Source organism: Prunus mume, linkage group LG3 (genome assembly GCF_029339155.1).
Source record: "Prunus mume cultivar Tortuosa linkage group LG3, ASM2933915v1, whole genome shotgun sequence".
NCBI classification, from domain to species: domain Eukaryota; kingdom Viridiplantae; phylum Streptophyta; class Magnoliopsida; order Rosales; family Rosaceae; genus Prunus; species Prunus mume.
The window spans coordinates 25,914,341-25,936,728 of NC_142700.1; the positions used below are offsets into that span (position 1 = coordinate 25,914,341).

Consider the following 22,388-nt stretch of genomic DNA (forward strand, 5'->3'; position numbering starts at 1 on the left):
GTCAAGTGTGGTTGCAAAGGAGGGAGAGAATGGATTTGCTCCAAGACTGGGACAACCGAAGTAGTCGTGGGGCATCTTGTAAATCCAACAACTGCGTGGTGTCGCCACCGCTGTGTTCCGACAGCAGGATGGCGCGGCGAGCAGCACCGGCGCTTATGGTCGTAAGGTCGGGAGGTCACGAGACCATGTGGCGCTGTTCGCAATTCCAGCATTGGAGGTGGCTGCAAACCACTAAGAGGCAGTTGCAAGGTGTTGGCAGCCATTGTTCCGTGCGGTTGCAGTGAGGTTTCCACCACGAAGCCATGAGACAGGCTCCTTCGTTGTGGTGTTACTCTTCGTATGTCTTGTATCAACCATGGTTGTTTGAAACAAAGTGTGGAAAATGGATTTGGAGCATGCTTTGAGTATTATTTCGTGCTCTAAATGAAAGCTCCAATTTGTTGAAGTGTTTTTCGTCCCAAAAGAATATTCGTATAAGATTTTGTCTTCCTCTTTGCTTCTCTTTCTCCCTACAAAACAATATGGATTGAAAAGACCATACCTAGGGGGTGTTGGCCAAAGGCCATCCGATACCTAAGTTAGGTTAAATGTTTGTAGGAAAACAATAACTAACAAAATGATGGAGATTTCTATAAGGTGAGTATCGGGTGGCTGAAGCCGTGTGTAGTGGTCGGAGCCTTGTGTGAAACAAAGGAAAAGTATGGTAGCTAGGGTTTGTGAGAGAGAATTTCTGCAGAGTTTCAGACAGAAGTTTAGACGTACCTCAACTCTTGGTGCAGCCATGTATTTATAGGAGTCTCGGAGACTAGAGTTTCGGAAGAATAGTTCCAGAGATGGAAATGAATTATTTTTCCCCAATTTGGAGAGATTGACATAATTAATCAAATCCCTAATTATGGTAAAAATTGAATAATTGTCAATTAAATAAAATAACTCCCAATTAGGTCAAATAATTCCCAAATTGATTGGCTTAATTATTTGACCTAGAATCCGTAGATATTTTGCTTCCACACTATGCAAAACCTAAACATAAGAGACATGAACACATGCGTGATCTTTAAAAAAGACTTGTGCTTGAACAACTCAATGAAAAACAAGAAAAGAGAAAGAAAGAAGAGGAAGCCTGAACATCCCTTCGATATGGTGGGCATTAGTTAATAGAAATTTGCCTTTTGGGTACCGTTTTTAGTTTATAAAACTAAGATAATTATATTTTTTTAATCCAGTTTAAAATTGAAAAAACTTTAATTATTGGGAGTTTATTTTATTTAATGGTAAGATTAGTTGGAAGTTGAAAGGGTCTGAAAGACCCGTGCCTTAATTTCCAACAGGTGCGTTACATTCTTTATTAAATTTAACGACCCAATGCCTTCCTCTTCTTTGCTTCACTTTTTCTGACCCAATTTCAAAGCTTCCTTTCATCGCTCTCTCTCTCCATTGCGCGCGTTCTCTCTCTCTCTCTCTCTCCCTGTTTCCACATCTCTCGCTCTCTCCCAGTACTGGTTCTCCCTAACAAATGCGGTTCGTTGAATACATCGATTCAGGTCGCTAACGTACCGCGAATTGGTACGCGCGACAGGTTCCAATCAGAAACTATGAATCCTGTGGAACTTTTGTCTAATCTCTATGCACTGAGACAGTTATATGGACTCCTTCAAAATGGGGAAGATGGCTTCGAACGTATAAATTCAAACAATGTAAGGACTCTCAGAATCATCTAGTCAGGTTTTCTTTTCAGCAGAAACATGTGGATAATGTCTTCCAGTATGCTATCAATTTTACAAATTGTTGGAACAGAACAGATCTCTTTTTTTCAGTATATTTAATATTTTTTATTATTACTATTGGGAAATAGATAGAAATTACAGAGGACTGGGTGTCTGCTAATATCCAACCAATTTTGCCTCCTATGCCTTATCCACTGATTTACTCTTAACACATCCATTACCAATGTAAATCATTTATATATTTTTAAACCTTATCATCGATTTTATGGCTCCGCCAACTGGGTCTAACCGAGTGGAAATGGCCTTGACTTTGTGGACCAAAAGTCTCAGGTTCGATAAGCCCCCTCCCCCAATATCGCGTGTATTAAAAAAACAAATCATTGATTTTATGGCTCTTATCAATATAGAATTCCGCTTTCTAAGTAATGAGTTTTAGTGTATGATGCAGGCCAGGAACTTTATGTTAACTGTGGCTATCTATTTCTTTTTCTTCTTTTTTTGTTACCTAGTCGCAGAGAGATTACTTTGTATTGATTTTATTAAGTAATTCACAACTAAGATGACTTTTTGTGCCTAATATTATGTTCATGAAGGTGGGCAAAGCTTTGGATGTGAGAGCGCAACAACTATTAAAAGATCTTCTGGATGACGCTACTGACAAGATTTTGAATACTCATTCAAAGGTATCACCTGTGTAAAAATTCTGCAAAAGTAGCTCTCTTTTGACGTCAAAACCATTAAAAATAGTACAAATACATTTTATTCGTTGATGGTCTTTATAAACCGTAAAATAATGTATGTATATGCGCTGATGCTCTTTAAAATTTTCAAGTTTCAAGTGTCACCTTTGTCCCTTTGCTTTTTGCAATGATTCCTATTTCCCTTTCTGAATTTTAACAATGCTGTGACTTAGGATTTGTAAGTCGTAGGTATATTCACCCTTCCATTATCATTTCTGATTTTAGATTTCTAATGGTGTTGGTTTTGCAGATCACAGCAGCTCGATCAGGTTTTGAGAGCACACCCTGCTCTTCTCAAGCAGAGCAACCCAAGGCGGTGCCTAAGCTAAATTCTGTTTTGCCAGCAACAGTAAAATCACCTCTTAATACTGTCCTGAATTATGGAAAGGATTCTAAAAGCTGCAAGATCACTTCAAAAACGGATGAGCTGTCACCTAAGAAGCCCGAGGGAGCAAGTCCAGAGTCTAAAATAAGCACCTCAACAGACCTACCTGAATACAAAAGGAAACGGTGCCGGATCTGCTTAGAAAGCAATCTGAACAAACAGTACTCAGCCAAGGAGTCAAAAATCTCAAATGAGAAAGCCAAGGTACCTGGCAAAAACAGTCAGAGTCAAGATCAGCGGCACGATTGGCTTAGTCATTTGAATCGTATTGATGAGCACACTAAAAGACTACAAAAATCGAATGGCATTGGTGAAACTCTTGGTAATCCAAGCATTGATAGTTTGGGTGCTTGTTCCTCAGTCTCTCCAACAAAGGATGGCAAGCAAGAACTTGGTCTGATAAAGGAAAAGTCAGACGAGGCTAGTGATTACTCTAAAGTTGTCACAAATGCAATCAAACAAATTGAGTCCGGAATTTTGGCTTTGCAATTGAGTTCTAATGACTTGGCGGATTCTTTCAATAATGATGTTGATGTTTCAGTTAGTCCTACTCCTATAGTACACACAGAAGAGCAGGTAGTTGGTACTAGTACTAGAAGAGATCAGCCGAGTGATAGGAGCGAGTCATTGTCTTTGTTAGGTGGAACTGCGCTGCTGACTTGTCCGGCAAGTCAACTACTGTCTCAAAAGCATGAGAATCCAACTGGGAAGTTTGCTTCTAGGGGATATGAATCTTTAAAGGCCATTATGGAGAGATTTGAATCTCTGAGTCAACCAGTGAATCAGAATTTTAAGATGTCAAGTTATGTTAATGGGCTAAGGGTCCCCCCAACTCCAACTCAGGATGAGGTAGATATGAAGCCTGCCATGCAAGTGAAGACGGATCAAACATCTCAAATCAGTCTGGGGACAAATCCAACAATGAGGAGCAAAAAGATTGCAAGATCTAAACCGTCCATGCCACCTCAGTCGAGGGGGTCCAAAGCTTCGTCAGTTGGACTTGGACCTGGCAAGAAGTTGAATCAGAAGCGGACAAGAAAAACAACGAGACATCGTAATCAGATGATCATGAGGCCAGTTCTGTTAGATGAACACAAGTCCAGTGAGAGGAGAGGGAGCTACAGGATGTCTTATGTGGGCCAACAGAACAAGGTCATGCCACGCAAGCAAGTATTGGAAGAGGAGACTAGCTCAAGTACCTCAAAGTCCCAAACATGGTCAACCAGTGAGCAAACTGAAACTGAAAGCAGCGCCAGTAGTAATGAATATTCTAAGGAGGATTACTGGAGTCCAAGTCAGTCTTCAAGACTTACTCGTGACATTCATATGAGAAGTGGACAAAGGTCGATAAGAGTGACGACACAAGATAGTAGTTCACTAATTAGTAGCTGTTGCTCCTCCTCCTCCCCATCAGAGGGTCTCTATAGCCATAAAAGATTACAAACGGACAAGCCCGTTGGACGGTTAAGGAAGCTCAAGAACAAGTTGGGACTCATCTTTCACCACCATCACCACCACCACCACCATCATCATGGAAATGTTAACAGTGATGATGATCACGGCCATTCTACATGGAAACACCTACGGAAGATGATGTTGCAGGGCCAAAAATCCAAGCAGGGCAGTGATGGTCATCAAGGAGGAGAAAGAGGAGGGGTCAAAAAATCGTTGTTGAAACTGAAAACCATGTCACATAATAATAAGCAGCAGCAGCAGGGGCATTTTCATGCACTGGCGGAAGGGCTATTGAGGCACGTTAGGCATTCAAAGAAATCAAATAAGTTGTCGAAAGGAGGTGGGATTGGACGGTTGAGACATGGCCCTCATTTATCTCATCATCTTGGCCACGGCCGCCTTAATAAGAAGAACAAGCTGCATTGGTGGCACATGTTTCGGCGACACGGTGGAGTGAAGCTGCCTAAGGCTAAAAGAGGGCGTGTAAAATTGGGATTTACTACTAAAAGACGTCCAAAGCTAAAAATGAAGTAATTAGTTAAAGCTTGTTGTAATTAAGTGTTAGAGTAAATAGAAAGATATGAGTAATTGGTTATCCTTTTGTATGATATACTACTACTCTACATATTGCACCTCATGTTTTACCTGGCACATTCATCTGCTGAGATGTTTTTTAAGGCATTCCTCAACTAAGTCCGCCTCTTTGATGCCGAAGGGCGAATTTGATATTGTTGTGCTTTTAAACAAAATTGATTATCTTATGTTGTGAGGATAATCAATTGTGAAATAAAGTAATTGAGCGTTTGATAAACTGTATTTTGCAAAAGTGTTGTGAGATAATAAGCAGTGTAAAAAACTTTGATAAATTTTTTGTGTGGAACTGTTTCGACTATGTTAAATTACTAAAATAGGCATGCTAAAAGTGTTTATTACTCATTTGTATTCTTTTGTACACACACACACAAAAAGCAATACTCATCTAGAATTTGAGGATTGATCTTTGAAAAAAAAAAAAAAAGCAACAGAACATCTTTTAATTACTCAATTGCCCAAATTAATTAATCATTAACTAATATTGCCCTCTTCACCAAAACTACTATGCACCTCTGTTGCGTTCTAATTAACCTGCCAATGGAATCAACAATATTAAGCACAATTAATATTTACAAGAACTCATTCTAAATATCCCTCGAGTATAAAATTACCATTTTACCTCGGGGCTTTCACAAGCCACCCGTGTCTCCTAGCAACATATTTTGGCTATCTGGACTAAATGAATTGAACATAATTCCGACTACGACTACCATGTCCATGTAATTCAATTTTTCTATCATACAATATTCTGACTGTAACTCTTAGGCATGGAATTACTATCAAGCCCTAATTATGATACTATGAATAACACTCCTTCATACATGATTCAATACAATAGCATTAGAATACTATTTACACTATGGCTAGAGATTTCTGAATCATCCTTTCATGAAATATTCTCCTATTTTACTAGAGATGATAAATCCTATGTTGCACATTCATTGTCTTCGTATACAAATCACTATGCCAGTACACTTATCATAACTCATGGTTAGAACTAAGACTTGTTGCACTGTCAAAGCATATCAACTTATATATACAAGACAAATGTGAAGCCTCAAATTTAAAGATCACTTACATAGTTGTAACGAAGAATTCTTCTTTGATGGGCAAGTAAAACTCCATCGAAGAATTCATGTATACGATCATGTTGGTACCTTGACTAGCCGAGCAACTAGCTAGGCTAGATCAGCCACGTGACATGCTCTGAGAGGTCATCACCTTAGTCAAAGAAGCCTTGCCGCAAGTCACAACTAGGGGCAATGTCAAGAATCCCACATTGGAAGATTACAAGAGGTGAAGACTTCCCCTCATCTATAAAAGAAGACTATTCTCCACTTTGGTCTTAGTCTTGGATTCTTGGGCTTTGTACCTTAGGCCTTAAGTCTTCTTCCATTTATCTTTGGGTCTAATCCCTTTGTATAAATGTAAACAAATATTATCATAATGAGAATATCATTCTTCGTGGACGTAGCCTATTATTTGGGTGAACTACATATATCTTGCCTTCTACATGCTTATTTACTTTACTTATGTTGAACTTCAGTGACTACACATGCCGAAGGCACACGTCTTCACACATCATCTACCACTTCACATCTAAGTTGATACCCATCTTGGCCTTGCATCCCAAAGGCACATACACACGCTAAAGGCACACGTCTTCACACATCATCTACCACTTCACATCTAAGTTGATACCCATTTTTGGTGTCAATAGATATTCCCCTCTTATAGTACCCAAATTCCTCTTATAGTCTCTACACAGATAATTGAGACCAAATTATCTTCGGCATTGAGTAGAGATAGAATATGCCAGTCTTACCGCATTGTTAATGCCTAATTAACAATACCTACGAGTGGGAACTATTGAGTAACTAGTATCTATTCAATACCTCTTAGAACATCTCCTAACCTAAGTTTCCTTAGACTATTTTATGCTTGCATAAAAAATGAATAACTTTTGTGATTAGTACACTAATTTTTTTTTAAATTTTATTCCATTGAAAGATTATCCTTCCACGTGTTAGTCCCATCGGATTAGGATGCTTTCAATTTCCTTGTATAATATAAAAAAAACATGAAAGTTATAACGTAGGAGAGAGAAGAGATGGTTAAATTTAATATGGAAGAAAAAGTTGTTATAAAATAGTTTCCTTCCCCTCTCTCCTAAAATTCGATTAAAAAAGTAAGGCACTATCTTCGCGCCTGGCGAGCTATCCCTGGCAAGCAAGTAGCATCATCCCATCTGACTTGCTATTTCTATTGTTGTCTGTTTTATTCAACACTTTTGAGTATTCAGATTGAGAAACAAACAAAGAAACCAAGAAAAAAAGAAAGATGATGATCCGCAGTGCCATCGCCAAAAGACTTGTCTCCTCAAACTCCTCCTCCTCCTCCTTCTTCTTCTTCCTCTGGTTGGTCTTGGTTGTGCCAAAAGACCACCACCAGCAGCAGCAGCAGATCATCGTCGTCGTTGGTGGGTCAATGCCTAAATGACGACAACAACAACAACAAGAAGCTTGAATTTGAATTTGATGGCATTGAGAAGACGAGTAAGAGTAGCAGCAGCAGGTGGTTTCACTCTGCCTCACTGGGTGGTGGTGGGGGGTTGCCTTCTTCCATGAGGGCAGCTGTCTTCAGGGAACCTAACAAACCTCTCACCATCGAGGAATTTCACATCCCTCGCCCCAAATCCGGTGAAATTCTCCTCAAAACCAAGGGTATATTATATATGACTTCAAACTCTCTAGTCTTTGGATTTTGGAATTGTTATTATCATTTGTTCCTCATTTCCCTGTTTACCTTTCAGTGATTGATTTTGAATCTGTCATGCTGGTTTTGATTCTTGACTTTTTATTTATTTATTAATTTATAGTTCTTTGATGAAAATACCCAGAATTTTTTTTAGTTTTAAAGATGATTGGCCAAAGAAAGAAAAAGAAAATCGGAAACACATGTGGATGGCTGATAATGCGCCATAGACTTTGGAGCTTTGAATATGATTTGTTGAAATGTGATGTATGAGCATTCTTAATTAAGCTTGATTGCCTTTTCTATGTATTGGGTTTTGCCATTTCAATTCTCTAATCTTCCCACAAGTAAATTCTCACTTGACCTTTTTTTGTTTTAGCCAATGATAGGTTTCTTGTCCGTCCCTTCTTGCGCCTTTTCGGTTTTCACTAAATTGTGGATGCACTTCTCATGTGTTCACTACTCTTCACAAAATGTTGTCTGATATTGTTAGTGTTTTCTTTTCTTGTTGTAGCCTGTGGAGTTTGCCACTCCGATCTCCATGTTATGAAAGGTGAGCTTCCATTTGCTAGCCCTTGTGTCGTGGGGCATGAGATAACTGGTGAGGTTGTCGAACATGGACCGGCTACAGATACCAAAACAATAGCAAGGTGCCCTTCATTTAGATCACAACAATTTTAATGGTGTTCTATAAATTTGCTCTCATAAAATGTAGATATCTAGATCACCAAATGAAAAAAACAAGTGTAGACATCAATTGACACCAGTCTGAAACTTTTATACTACTATAACTTTTTTATGGGAAATTTGCAGTTATACTCACCGTTAGATTTGATATTTCACAAATATAAGTCGGAAGGGTCGTGGTAAATCCATCACATTGCGGTGTGTTTGGATGGGAACATAAACTTGGAATTTATACAAAAGTCAAGATTTCTGAAATGACATGTACTGATTCCTGGTATGAGTGTATAAATTTTACATGGAAAGAAACTTAGAATTTGCGGTTCATAAATCTCTACTTTAAATTCCACCTAAATAGGTATCATTTCCAGAATACAAGACAATGATAGTTTTGAGACAAAGGCTAGAACCACCACCACCTCTACCTGCACTCCACTGTCACCATCTTGCCATGGCCATCACTACCACCACCACTAGCAGCATCGCCGATGCCACCACTACCAGTAGTATCACCATTCACACAATTACCACCTCCAGCACCATTAACACGTATTTAAATCTTATATCCTTAATAGATTAACCAAACAGGAAACTTTACAAATTCCAGAATTTTAAATTCCATTTTCTAAAATTACTTCGAAATTTCATAGTACCTTAAACTCAATCATCCAAATGCACCATTAGTTTTGAAAACTGAAAGTTTCGTGGATAAGAAAAAGAAGTATGCAGTAACCGATAGTTATTGATTTGACATTCGACATGTTCAATAGATGAGGAAAAAGCATATTATAATTTTAATCCAACTGCGAGGTTCGAAATTATAGACTAACAAGAAAAAGTCCACTAGAAGATGTGAGGAGTTGTGTACATTTTTGGTTGGCCGTTATCTTAGGTTTACACTTGTGTGTGTGTGTGTGTGTGTGGACGTCGGCTTTGTGGATTTTTAGTTTCATATTCTTGATTTTTCAGATTACCAATTGGATCTCGTGTTATTGGAGCTTTCATCATGCCTTGTGGTAACTGTTCCTACTGTTCAAAGGTAATACTACTCAGAGATGCTACTTTGATCGTTCTCTCCAATCTGTTGTTATCAATAATAGTTTATTGACTGCTCTACAATGTGGTAGTTACCATTTCGTTTTAGGAGAAAAGTGTGTATCAAATAGTTGATTTTTTTTGGTCACTGAATTGAGAAAAGGGCCATGATGATTTATGTGAGGATTTCTTTGCCTATAACCGTGCAAAAGGGACCCTTTATGATGGTGAGACTCGGCTATTCCTCCACAGCAGTGGTAAGCATGCTCTTCTCTCTCTCTCTCTCTCTCTGTCCTTTTTCTTTTTCTTTTTTCTTCCTTTTTTTATTGTCAGTCTGTTGAACTTTTAATAGCCATATATAAATGGTTGTTTCTAGTATCCGTAATTCTAATGCAGGGCGTAAGGGATTGGAAATGAACAGGTCTTTCATTCTGATCTTTATGATTAACTGTGTCATTTTCTTTTCCAAACTTTATTGTTGACTAAGTTGAACCCTGTCAACATGTAGCAGCAAAGTTTCCTTAAACTATCACATAGAATCTTTACTTGTGATGGCATTTTTCTTCTTGCCTTTTGTATAGGTAGTATACAAGATCCATAGTTTTTTGTTTTTGGCTAATTCCGGACACGTACTATAAAGAAAAATAGAAAAGAGAATATGTCTATGAAGATTGTGATAAAACTATGCTAGCTACTATTAATTTTTGCTTTACATTCCTTTTCTTTTCAAAAAAGAAAAAAAAAATGACAAAATGGTTTAATCCGAATTTTGTTTGCTGTAAGCAAAAATCAGGTTTTCTCTATGTTGAAAACTTTGAATAGTGATCTTTCATTTGTGCCGTTATGGGAAGAATAATCGAAAGAATGTGGCCATTGTTCCCCAGAAAGAAAGCAGAAGTTGAATGAAAACAGTAGAAATGTTCTTTCAATTCAAATTATCTTTCATCTTGATTGCCACGTTTGCACATATGCCTGACATGTCTGTTATGTGTTCCAAGATTCATCCTCCTTGGAGGTCTTCTTTCTTTTTTCCTGTTTTGATAAGGTTGGATTAAATCATGTAGAGTACACACCTTCGTTGTTTGATAACTAAAAGCTACTATATGCTGTGCAGGAAAACCAGTATACATGTATAGTATGGGAGGCCTTGCTGAGTACTGTGTTGTGCCGGCAAATGGATTGTCGATTTTGCCGAAGTCATTGCCATACACAGAGTCTGCAATTTTAGGATGTGCAGTATTTACTGCTTATGGTGCTATGGCTAATGCAGCTGAGGTGCGTCCTGGGGATTCAATTGCTGTGATTGGAATTGGGGGTGTTGGATCAAGGTAAACTTTGTACTCAAGTAAATTTGTATGTTTATTGACCTGTATGTTCAAATTTTTGTATTTATAAAACTTGGTTTAATTTCTCTTTGGAGGTGTGTGTTATAAGAATAAAAATGGATAAAAGCATAAGCATGTACTATTTTGTGGTAGAAAGTTCCACCTGGAAGGCATAAAATGTATACAAACATAAGTGTCCAGGTAGGAAATAATCGATGTTTATGGGGCATCATTTCAGACTTTCTGTTAAAAATGATTCAAACCTAATAGTTTTAAAAAGCATGAGATTCATTAAAAATGTGCATGATAATACTGTTGCCCTTTATGTACAATCCATGGTAAATGCAAAGTCACACTTTATGTACAATCCATGGTAAATACTAAGCTACACTTTGGTTCATTGACCACAACGTCCAAGTTCTATAATCTATTCCATGTAAATATAGATGGTTCTGGTCAATGGGTTTGGGTGAATTATCACACGCAACTGATTGATATCAATGCATGCGTATCACATCATGTAAAATCTATGCAATCATGCATGCAATACATCAATAAGATAACATATACTGCATAATTTTATATTGAATAAAATAATGCATTCTTTGAATTCACTATTCCTATAGGAAGTGATTTTCAAAAAGTTACTCTGATGATTTTAAAGATGAACTAGATCTAACTCTTTGTCGATGGGTTGGATAATTACCTTAGACCAAAGCTGTATGTTTCCTTATCCACTGCAGAGTCTTTCTTCTAAGCTTGTTGCAGCACCACCTTGCCCTCTTTTGTATGGTTGCACCATATTCTTGCTCTCCTTCATATGGTCGCTCCTCTTCCTTGCTCTTCTTAATGTGGCTGTGCGTCCTCCTAGATTTTCATTGTGTACTCTTCACTCTATGTCTTTAGAAACCTTCCTAGGATGTGATTGTGCGATCACCGAAGTTGAATATAAGCTAACTTACCTTCACACCAAAGCTAGTAAGATCATGTACATGGGAGGCTATGAATTCCAATTGCTGTACAATCCATAAGGGAAACAAATTGTGGCAAGACTTGGTGAGTTTCAAGGTCTTTGTCAAGATTTGTTGGGAGGAAAAGTAAGAGAACTTTTTCTCTCTATCATTTGGTTTTTCTTAGCTTTGGGGCCTATCCTCGAGTTATAGAGGAGCCTAGGAGTAGTCCTCTTAGGAATAGAACTACCAATCACATTGGGTTTCTTAATTGCTACTCCTTGTGTAATCTCATATTAGGTTCAAAGCTTTTCCTGGCAGATACTATAACACCAAGATTTGGAAATTCCTTTCTAGGCCTTATAATTTTCCTTTTCTTTTTGGGAAGAAACACAATTTATTAATGAGAAGAAGATTACAATCTGTGGACAAGCAGGTCACGGCAACATAAATTTTGGACAATTTATCCATCATTGTCTCTCTCTTTCTCTTCCAATTTCTTCTCTTTTCATTCTCTTCTTCCATCTCCTTTTAATCTCTGAAAGTTCTCTTTTGGGATCCATGTCAGGTTGATGGTATGTCTTTTATTCATGTATTTATTTTCTAATTTTGAACTGGTTCTCATTTCATCCATACAAGGCTAGGCACTTTTGCTTTATCTTGGGTGGGTTTTTTTTTTATCTTAATGCCCGTTTTACTTTCATTCACCCATGAAATTATTATAAATATTTTATAACTATATCATTTGCTACAGCTGTTTGCAGATAGCAAGAGCGTTTGGTGCCTCTGATATTATTGCTGTGGATGTTCAAGATGAGAAACTGCAGAAAGCCAAGATATTTGGTGCTACTCATGCAATAAATGCGGCTAAAGAAGATGCTGTTGGCAAAATAATGGTAACAACTTAAAGAAATTCTCTTTCCTCTTAGTGAGATTTGATACAATATTGGTATGGTACTTCAAGCACACAGGTATTTTGTGCTCATTATGATGTCGATAATTTTTTTTTGTGGCTTCCTTTGTGGTGTTTCAAGTACGCAGTCCCACAAACTATATTAAACTACTCCATGGAGCCAACCATAATAAATGAGTCATCTTCTAAGAAGGTCCTTAAACAAGGACCTGTCTATCAGTTGTTAGATGGGATACGGAGATTGAGATGCCTGGTTGGTGAAATAGATCTGAATGTATCTCAGCAATCCGTGTCTCTTCAGATGGCTGAGAAACATTTCCTCATATTAGATTTAAATTGAACATAAACTGCTGAAATTAATTTTTGAGATGAAGCAAAATCTTTCATTGTTCTATCCCTGTAATGTTAACTTGCTGTTTAGTTTGTTATAGTTCACTTCTTGTGGACAGGAAATAACTGGTGGAAAGGGTGTGGATGTCGCTGTGGAAGCCCTGGGAAGGCCACAGACTTTTTTGCAATGTGTACAAAGTGTGAAAGATGGAGGAAAAGCTGTAATGATTGGGCTTGCACAAACGGGTTCAGTTGGGGAAGTAGATATAAATCGTCTTGTTCGTAGAAAGGTGAGTATTATCAATGATGTATTATACTGAATTGATTTTCAATCTTTGGCATATGGTATAATGTTTGTGGCAAACACATCAATATTTATTAGGTGAATGTAATTAGGTGTAGTCGTGATAAGATTATAGGAACGATAAGAGAATTGAGAAATCTTGGGGAAACACTTGCAAGAAGTTATGTAGTAACTAGTAAGTAACGTGCTTGATCTTTCAGATTCCATTTGTAGTCTTGCATTTATGTGGGTCCATTTCAGATTTCAAGAACATGAGGTTTTACAGCTTAAAATGTTGCCTTATGATGAAAGAACAAAGAGGAATAACGTAATGTTGACCCTCAATTTTTCCTTTTGTTCTAAACAGTTACTTCCTCTTGCATCTAAAAGACCACAAAATTAGCTCAAATCCCCATGTGTCTGTCATTGAAGTCAGATTTGGTCTTATGTTTCTTTTTGGAAGAGCTGAGTTAAGCTCAAGTTGTCTAGGAATGCTCTGTTTCATTTAAGCTAACAGACTTGTTTGGCAATGATCTTGTGGAACAGATACAAATCATTGGATCTTATGGAGGAAGGGCAAGGCAGGATCTTCCTAAGGTTGTGAGGTTGGCAGAAACAGGTGTATTTGATTTAACTAATGCTGTTTCTAGAAAGTACACATTCGAGGAATCGAACAATGCGTTTCAGGATTTGAACAAGGGAAACATTGTTGGCCGAGCAGTGATTGAGATAATGTAGTTCTTTTCTCTCCAAGCGGCTGTTGTTGATGCCAAAAGTCCACCTCAAGTACAAGCCCAAATAGAATCTGAAGCTGCATTAATAATGATGCCTTGTTCAATCCATTTCTGCATCTACCTTCAATCTCTATCTATCCGACAGAGTTGGATGGAGTTCAGCTGGTTCTAACAATATCTCTGTTTGTTTCTTCCTTTTTCTCTTCAATTCACCCTCTATGGACTTAAAGCTCTTGGCCGTATAACATGGTATGAAAGAGGTTACGCTTCTACATGTGATTTGAATAATATATATATATATATATATATATGTAAAATATTTCGTCTGGTTAACCAGTAACATATGTATGGGTTACCAGTGCAGGTTTTTTTTTTTTTTAATTTTCTTTTTTTGGGGCCAAAGTTAGGAAGGGAGAAGGGGGAAACTCACACACACACACAAGTATCACGGGGCTTGAACCCAAGACCATTTGGGAGTACATCAAAGACATCCAACTAACACTCAAGTGATGGAAATGAGCAGTGTTAACCTAACATCTAAAGTGTAAAAACGTGGCATTATGCATAATGATCCCAGCAACGTCCCGGTAAATAAGCAGGTTGCATTCATAGCATCTCCAACGTAGATATCAATTGCAAAATGCTAAATTTGAATTTGGTCCACATAGCAATTTGACACTTTGTAAAATTCTTAACTCCACCCAATTTTCAAATATCATCTAATTGTATTATAATTTTAAAAGTACATGGGCACATGTGATCAATAAAACTTCAGAGAGTAAATAATTGTGACGCCTATGGTTGAAAAAAGATGTTATTTAATAGTTGACATGAAGATTTTTGGGGTGTCAATTTTGACGTTTCTCTTCATTCCTTCAAATCCATGTAGATGTCATTTTCAAATCTATACAGTTTACTAATATGAAAGATAAGAATCTAATTTCACCTCATTTATGTAAGGTCAATGCCTAAAAAACAAGATCTAATTTTACAATCATGCATTGAAAAAAATTCTCAAAATTACAAAAGATGCCATTATTAAATTGCCAAATTTTACTATTTCATTTGAACTCAATAATGGTTGTCCACGTTTAACACTCCCACGTCCAAAATGAAAGCAATGCAACCAAAAATCCCACGTTAAAAGATAGCAACGCCAAAGCTCCCTAACGCCCACAACAACGACCAAAATTCATGCCCGCGACATTCCCAACTGCTCCATCTTCCCACAAAAGTCCAACTCCTTCATCCCACACTCAAAGAAAAAATACTCACAAACTCAAACTTCAGGGATTCACTGTTTGAAAATTCACTCTCTGAAAATCGAAGAGCACTCACAACAGATTGGTCAAGTTATGATCTCAAAACAAATTGGTTAGAACAAGATGCTAATATCTACAATACATAAACAACAACTCTAATTAAATGGAAATTGCGTTGTAGTGTGTGGAAAACTACAATGAAGTGTGTACAAAACTGCAATGCAGCACCTGTCTAAAAATTTATAGAACTATTTCTACATAAGCAATCATAAACTAAATAGGGATGTTCATATCACTGCCTTGCAAGTCTTCTTGTTGTGGCATCCTTCCGCAAAAGACTTGATCCTCTTCGTTGACGATCTTCCAACTGTTCTCTTCGTAATCGGAGAAAGCACAACTGTACCAACTACACCACCTAGTAAGAAACATCCTAACACAACTAAAAACCAACTACATAACAATAGCTAGCAAGTAGAGAGCTAAACCAATCAAATCAGCAACTCAAAACCAAAAGTTTCATGCCAACAACTAGTAAGAAACAACCAAAACCAATAAAATCAAAAAATCAAAATAGAAAATGCAGCACCTAGTAAGCAACATCCCAAAACAACTAAAAATAAAAAACTACATGACTGCAGCTAGTAAGAAAAGACCTAAACCAATCCAATAGACAACTCAAAACCAAAAACTATATGCCAACAAGAAGTAAGAAACAACATAAACCAATCAAACCAGAAACTCAAAATAGAAATTTCAATGCAGCACCTAAAAGGCAGCAACCAAACGAAATCAAAACAGCAAGTCGAACCAAACCAAACATAATCAACAACAAAAAATCAAGAAAATATTGTAAGACATAGATATGTCTTGACTCACTAAGTGTGGTCTTATGATCGTACTAAGGTTCTAGAGTTTGATATTGATCAGGAGTTTTATATTCAATCTAATCTGCTACTTTGATAAGGATAAGTGTTTTAAAGTAAATCGCCAAAGTTAGAAGATATCCTATCTCATTGTGGATTAGGAGACCTAAACCCAATGCAATTAGGAGAGCTAGAGAGTTTCTTGATGGGCAAGACTCTCTAGCCGATGCATATAAATAGAGGCCCCTGCTCATTCGATCAAATCATCACAAAGAGCATTCATACCCCATCTAGAATAAGAGTGAAGAAAGGATCGAATTGAGTGGAAGGCTTTTGTTATGATTTAGACGAGATCTCGGCTTTATCATCCTCATCTATTCCTATGGCCAATCCAGGCATGCAAGTGTTTAGGTTCTTTATGTATACAGTATTTAAGTTAAGATGTGGTATCAAAGCCTAAACTGCATATTAGAATTAGATCAAATACCAAGTATTATGTATAAAATCAATTTCTACAAGATTAGAATTAGATCATAGTAATTTTTATGCATGCTACGTTTAAAGTTCTTTTCATAAGCATGCTTTACAAGTTCAAAAGTCTGTTTACATGAGCTCTTGTATTCATTAAACAAGCCATAGCGGTTTAGTCAATTAAAGACTCATGTATTCTAAATATTTCTGGCCAAATTCACACTATAAACTGCTGCAGTTTAGATACACCTTCTATCCACAGATGTTGGTGTCCTATTCTATAGCAGTTTATGGTGGCGTGATACAAGGGATATCATACATGGATTAATGAAATCTTCTTTCTATCCACAGATGTGAGGAGATTATTCTTACATGAAATTCATGTGTGATAAAACTTGGTGATCTCTAAAACATGTTTGATTTATAGCCTACAAGTGTTAATCAATAATGTACAGTCTTCTTGGGGACAGTTTTGTTTATGTACATCTATCCTGTTTGTTAAAAACCTTACAAATTTGAACACCGCTATGAATCTGAGTTCCATCGAAACCTTGACTAGTACTAATTTCAAGGAATGGAAAGCAGACTTAGAGATAGCTCTAGGTTTCTTGGATTATGACATGGCCTTGAGAGAAGAAGCTCCAGAAGTTCATGTAGAGACAACCTCTACAGAAGACAAGTCCTATTATGCAAAATGGAAAATGTTTACACCATAATTAACCAAGCGTGACTAAAACACCAAGGTAGACGTGCCTTCCTCCCTGCCAAAGGGAGATGCTCTTCCGAAGGGACAACCACCTGCCGAAGCTCCAAACTGCCAAACCTTAGACACAGGAGACACGTGTCATCATCACAGCAACTTGCACAAAGTCCCACATCGGAACTTTGTGCAAACCTCCTACCTTTACTTCCCTATAAATAGGAACAGTAACCAAGAAAAAGGGTAACTTCTCTCTCTCACTATTACTGCTACTTTGCAATAGTCACTCACCCTAGCCGACTGGGCATCGGAGAGCCTTCGGCCGGCACCACACCGGTGTCCGAAGCTTAACGATTGCTTCTCCTATCTTTGTCTTTGCAGTAAGCCCTCTCACCAAGGCCCAGGCCCTTCTCTTGCTAAGGACAACCCTATCTCTAAGTTGACCCTCTCCAAAAAGAGCATCAACAGTTTGGCGCCGTCATGTGGGAAACCAATACTTAAAACCCATTTTCTCTACCAGCCAATGCTCTTCACCTATCCGCCCACGCCTCTTCTTCACTCCACACTCAACCATGCCTCACTGAGGATAGCCGCGATGCCCAAATGCAAGATCCCTCGTGAAGGTACCTCCGAAGGACCATCGCAGAGGTCAACCTCCAGCCGAGGTGGAACTCCTCCGCGCCAGTGTGGTCAAGATGTCCGAGAGGTGTGACCATCTTCACTCCGGAATGTTGAGTGGAACACGACTCTGCGTCCCCGGCGAAACCGAACGGAACCAAGCCTGTGGCTCCTAACGCAGCCTTACCGGGAACCCGAGCGCACACAACCAAACCAGGAGCATTCCCACCATGGCCCCCAATCCAGCTGGGCCTAGCAAGGGTAAGGACCCCTCCATCCGAGACGACCAAGTCGCGCCTTCTCCGTATCTCCCGCCGAGGAACCGCCTCATGAACCAACGAAGGTCTACAGGGATTGCGAGGACCGTATCTGGACCGTCCGACGGACCCTTTTATCCCGTTAATCTCCAAGACCCAAAGGTGACACACCTAGGCCCCCCACCAAAACCAACCCATGTGCCTACTGGAGAGGGTATGGGGACTCGGATGATTGGGAGCATGATTACTCAGAAGAGCGCGAGCCTTATCACACCGAGGAGTTCGATGGACCTGACCCTTATCTAGCTCCCGCCACACACACACGCACCTCCAAAGAATCGAGACTCTCCTCATGCCGACTGCACAAGACTTCTTTGAGAAGGTCCGACGTCTGAGAATGAGCGCAACCACCAACCACTGGGCAAAGCCACGACTGGGCCCTTTACCGAAGCGCATCCCAATTTCCACCAGAGAAGGAAATCCAGCCCCTCCGCATCGCCTTCTACACCGCACTGGAGGATCCTCACCCACATACATTCTTTCCACCGCCATGGGATGCAAAGGCTTAATGACGAAGGCATGTGCCTCCTCTTCCCATCTACCCTCAAAGTGCGGCCTGAATTGGTTCTACAGCCGAGCCCCGCACCATCAATACGCTTGACACGGGCTTTCCGGACCATTTCATGATCCGATCGACGCTCTACTCGCGGACAACCCGTACATGCTTAGGCAGGTGAGGATGAGCCTTCGAGTATGCACCGTGTTCAGCCACGAGTACGCTCACGCCCCAGAGACCGATGATCGTGCCGCTTTCGGTGCTTTCAAAAGTGGCCTCCGAGAGTCTAACTTTCGGTACCTTGTCCACAGAACCCTTGGAACACGTATGCTGAATTAATGAAGCAGCCGCGGTGCACGCCAAGGTGAGTATTTCAACCTCAGCGTGGCCCGCCACCCGTCACATCATCCTTCGCGATCCCCAACCTCGCCAAAGACCCACCTCACCCCGCCTCAACATTCTACTCCCGCCTAAGTACCCGGGTACCCAAGACCCCAAACGGAAGGATAACTACCAAAGATACCTTCAACAATAACAAACGGCAGACATAACAACCACCACTCAGTCCCAATGGGTTAACCAAGCGGGCAAAAGGCGATTGGGCTCCACTTCCCTTCTCACCCAAGCCCAGGTTCGAGGTCTTCACCACCCTGAACACCACCTACGAAAATGTCCTGGTGCACGAGGCACCTATAATACCCAAGCCTCCCCCCCGGAGACCAGGCAGCAAGCCCATGCCCAACACGGGTGTCTTCTGTCGCTTTCATCAGTTCGGTGGACACGACACCGAATCTTGTGTTGCCTTGCGCAACATCATCGAAGGACTTATTCGCGATGGGAAACTGGATAAGTATGTGAGCAATCTCCCACCCCCACCTAACCCTCACCAACGTCAGATCAACATGATCTCAACTATCAGTGGTGGTCCCACCCTGGCTGGAACCTCCAACAACTCCATCAAACATTATGTCCGCTCCACCTATGCGCACTGTGTCTTCGGGCCACGAGCAGGACGCTTGCCGAAGACCCACAAATCAGGCTGGGCTCCCATTACCTTCTGTGAGGAGGAAGAGCGCGGTGTTATCCTCCCCCACGATGACCCAATCATTATCCGCGCCGACATTTCTAACTTTGATGTGGGCGATCTTGGTGGACACCGGCAGTTCGGTTAGTGTGATGTTTGTCGAGGCCTTCAACGAGCTGTGTCCCATCTCACCTGCTCGACCGAAGCATCACACCCCTAGTGAGCTTCTCCGGTGAGGTGGTCCAGCCCATTGGAAGCATTCATCTCCCCATTTCTATCGGATCGGCACCCCAGCGAGGACAATCACCACTCCCTTCCTCATTATCGACTCCCCACAGCCTACAATGTCATCCTCGGCCGCCCCGCCATGGCCCAAATGAAGGTCTTCATCTCCACCCATATTGCTGCTGTTTCCTACACCTCATGGCACGAGGCACGTGCGTGGAGACCAACTTGGCGCCGGTCGCTACGCTCGGCAGAAGGTCCACCAACCGCCAACATCGGGCGAGTCCTCGCAGTAACCCAGCTCCCAACACCGGTTCTGCCGCACCGAGCGGCCGAGGACCCTAGGGAGGAATCTGTTACTCCACAGCCGAACTCAGGAAGACCTCGAGCTGGTTACTCTTAATGAAAACATCCCTGACCGATGTGTGATAGGTACTCTCTCTCGCAGAGCTTCGCTTCGATCTTGTCGCCTTCGCTTCGCCTTTAATTCCGAGGTCTTCGCCTGTCGTACAATGACATGCCCGCATATCACCGAGATCATATCCCACCGGCTCAAAGATTAATCCTCGCCGCTCGACCCGCTCGCGTAAGCGCCGCTTATGACCCGAGCGATACGAGGCCATGAGGCAGAGGTGGACAAGCTAACTAGCATTGGATTTATCAAAGAGGTGGACTATCCCACCTGGCTGGCCAATGTGGTGATGGTCCGAAGGGTACGGCGATTGGCGCATGTGTAGACTACACCAACCTCAATCGGCCTGCCCGGGATAGCTTCCCCTACCCCGCATCGACCGCTAGTTGATGCCACACCGCCACGCCTTCTCGCTTCATGGATGCTTACTCGGGTACAACCAGATTTTCATGCATCCCGAGGACCAGGCACATACCTCCTTTATCACGGATCGTGGCCTTTACTCGCTATAAGGTCATGCCCTTCGGCCTCAAGAATGCCGGGGCCACATATCAGCGTCTGGTGAACGGCATCTTCGCTCCCCTGATTGGCAACACCATGGAGGTTTATGTCGATGACATGCTCGTCAAGAGTCGCACTACTGACCAGCACATCCCCAACCTCTCAGCCATGTTCACCATTCTGAAGCAGTATAGGATGAGGCTCAACCCCACCAAGTGTGCATTTGGGGTGGCTTCAGGCAAATTCCTTGGCTTCATGATCAGCCAGAGGGGTATTGAGGCCAATCCAGAAAAGATCAAGGCCATATTAGACATGGCCATACCCAAGACGATCAAAGACATCCAGAGCCTTACCGGGTAGTCGCACCTGACTGATTCATCTCAAAGCCACCGATCACGCGCCTTCTTTAAGGCACTTAAGGGTAGCAAGCGGTATTACCGGACTGCGAGTGCGACAAAGCTTTCAACGAGGCGATATGGGCCGAGCCCTTTATTGTCAACACCGAGCCCGGGACACCTCATGATCTATCTCTCCGCCTCGCCAGGTCGGGCTTCGTGCTCATCCGCACTAAGACGGTGGCCGAGCACCCAGTGCATTACGCCAAAGAAGCGTTACATAAGACACCGAGGTTCGCACCGGACATCGAGAAATTGGCATTCGCCGTAGTCTCAATCGGCGCCAGGGCCGTGCACTTTCAGCTCATACCATTCATGTCTTAACCAATCAACCACTTCGGCAAGTATTGCGGTCGGAGACTGGAAGACTAGTCAAGTGGGCCGTTGAGCTTGGCGACCTGATATCCATTACAAACCCCGCCACCACGAAGGGCCAGCAGGCCGACTTTATATCCGACCACCAACCCCATGCCTTGGCCATCCACGATTACGATGGAGCCCACTCCTACCCCGAGCCCTACCCACGCCGCCAGAACGGCACTAGACATAACACACTCTTATGGGACTTTGTATGTGGATGGCTCTTCCAACGCCAGTGATGCGGAGTGGCCTTGTTCTCATCTCTCTCCGCATAAGGTTGCCTGAGTACGCCTTCGCTTCCAATTCCACGCCCCAACAATGAGGCCGAATACGAAGCACTCTTAGCTGCCTCCGGTTAGCCAAGGAGATGGGCGCTAGGCAAATTCAGATTTTCAGCGACTCACAGCTCGTTGTCCACCAAGTCAACCAGGACTTCACTGCCAAGGACATGTCCATGGCAGCCTACCTCCAACATACCCGCCATTTGCTTACAACCTTCAACGCTTATTTCATAAGCCAGGTACCACGCTCGGAGAATAGCCATGCCGATGCCCTAGCTAGACTAGCCTCAACCATAGAGCAGGGTCTTGGCCGCAATATCCACATGGAAATCTTGGATCAGCCAAGCACACGGACACCACTCATCTGCGCCATCGATCACAGCCCAACATGGATGGACCCCATCCTCCAATTTTTGCAAACTGACGCTACCCGGCGACCGCTGAGGCGCAATGGTAGCCCGCTATCGCCCGCCCGATACCTAATCATTAACGACGCCAGATAAGAGCGGATTCAGCTTACCCTACCTTCGATGCCTGACCCCAGAGGAAGGCCA

At 41.3% G+C, this 22,388-nt stretch overlaps 2 protein-coding genes across 2 annotated transcripts; both read left to right on the forward strand.

Moving 5' to 3' along the window:
* Nucleotides 1–1,347: 1,347 nt before the first annotated feature.
* On the forward strand, nt 1,348–5,082 carry KPL (kokopelli). Its single transcript, XM_008229507.2, has 3 exons — nt 1,348–1,697; nt 2,321–2,410; nt 2,718–5,082. Exons 1-3 carry the CDS (start codon nt 1,596–1,598, stop codon nt 4,839–4,841), a joined length of 2,316 nt encoding a protein of 771 aa, XP_008227729.2. The 5' UTR covers nt 1,348–1,595; the 3' UTR covers nt 4,842–5,082.
* A 1,975-nt stretch (nt 5,083–7,057) lies between these two features.
* On the forward strand, nt 7,058–14,251 carry LOC103327172 (GroES-like zinc-binding alcohol dehydrogenase family protein). Its single transcript, XM_008229462.2, is given in 9 exon segments — nt 7,058–7,283; nt 7,285–7,624; nt 8,170–8,305; nt 9,309–9,378; nt 9,538–9,631; nt 10,489–10,702; nt 12,404–12,545; nt 13,012–13,182; nt 13,722–14,251. Coding segments are annotated over 9 exon segments (1,401 nt in total). The 5' UTR covers nt 7,058–7,241; the 3' UTR covers nt 13,914–14,251.
* The last annotated feature ends 8,137 nt before the right edge of the window (nt 14,252–22,388 follow it).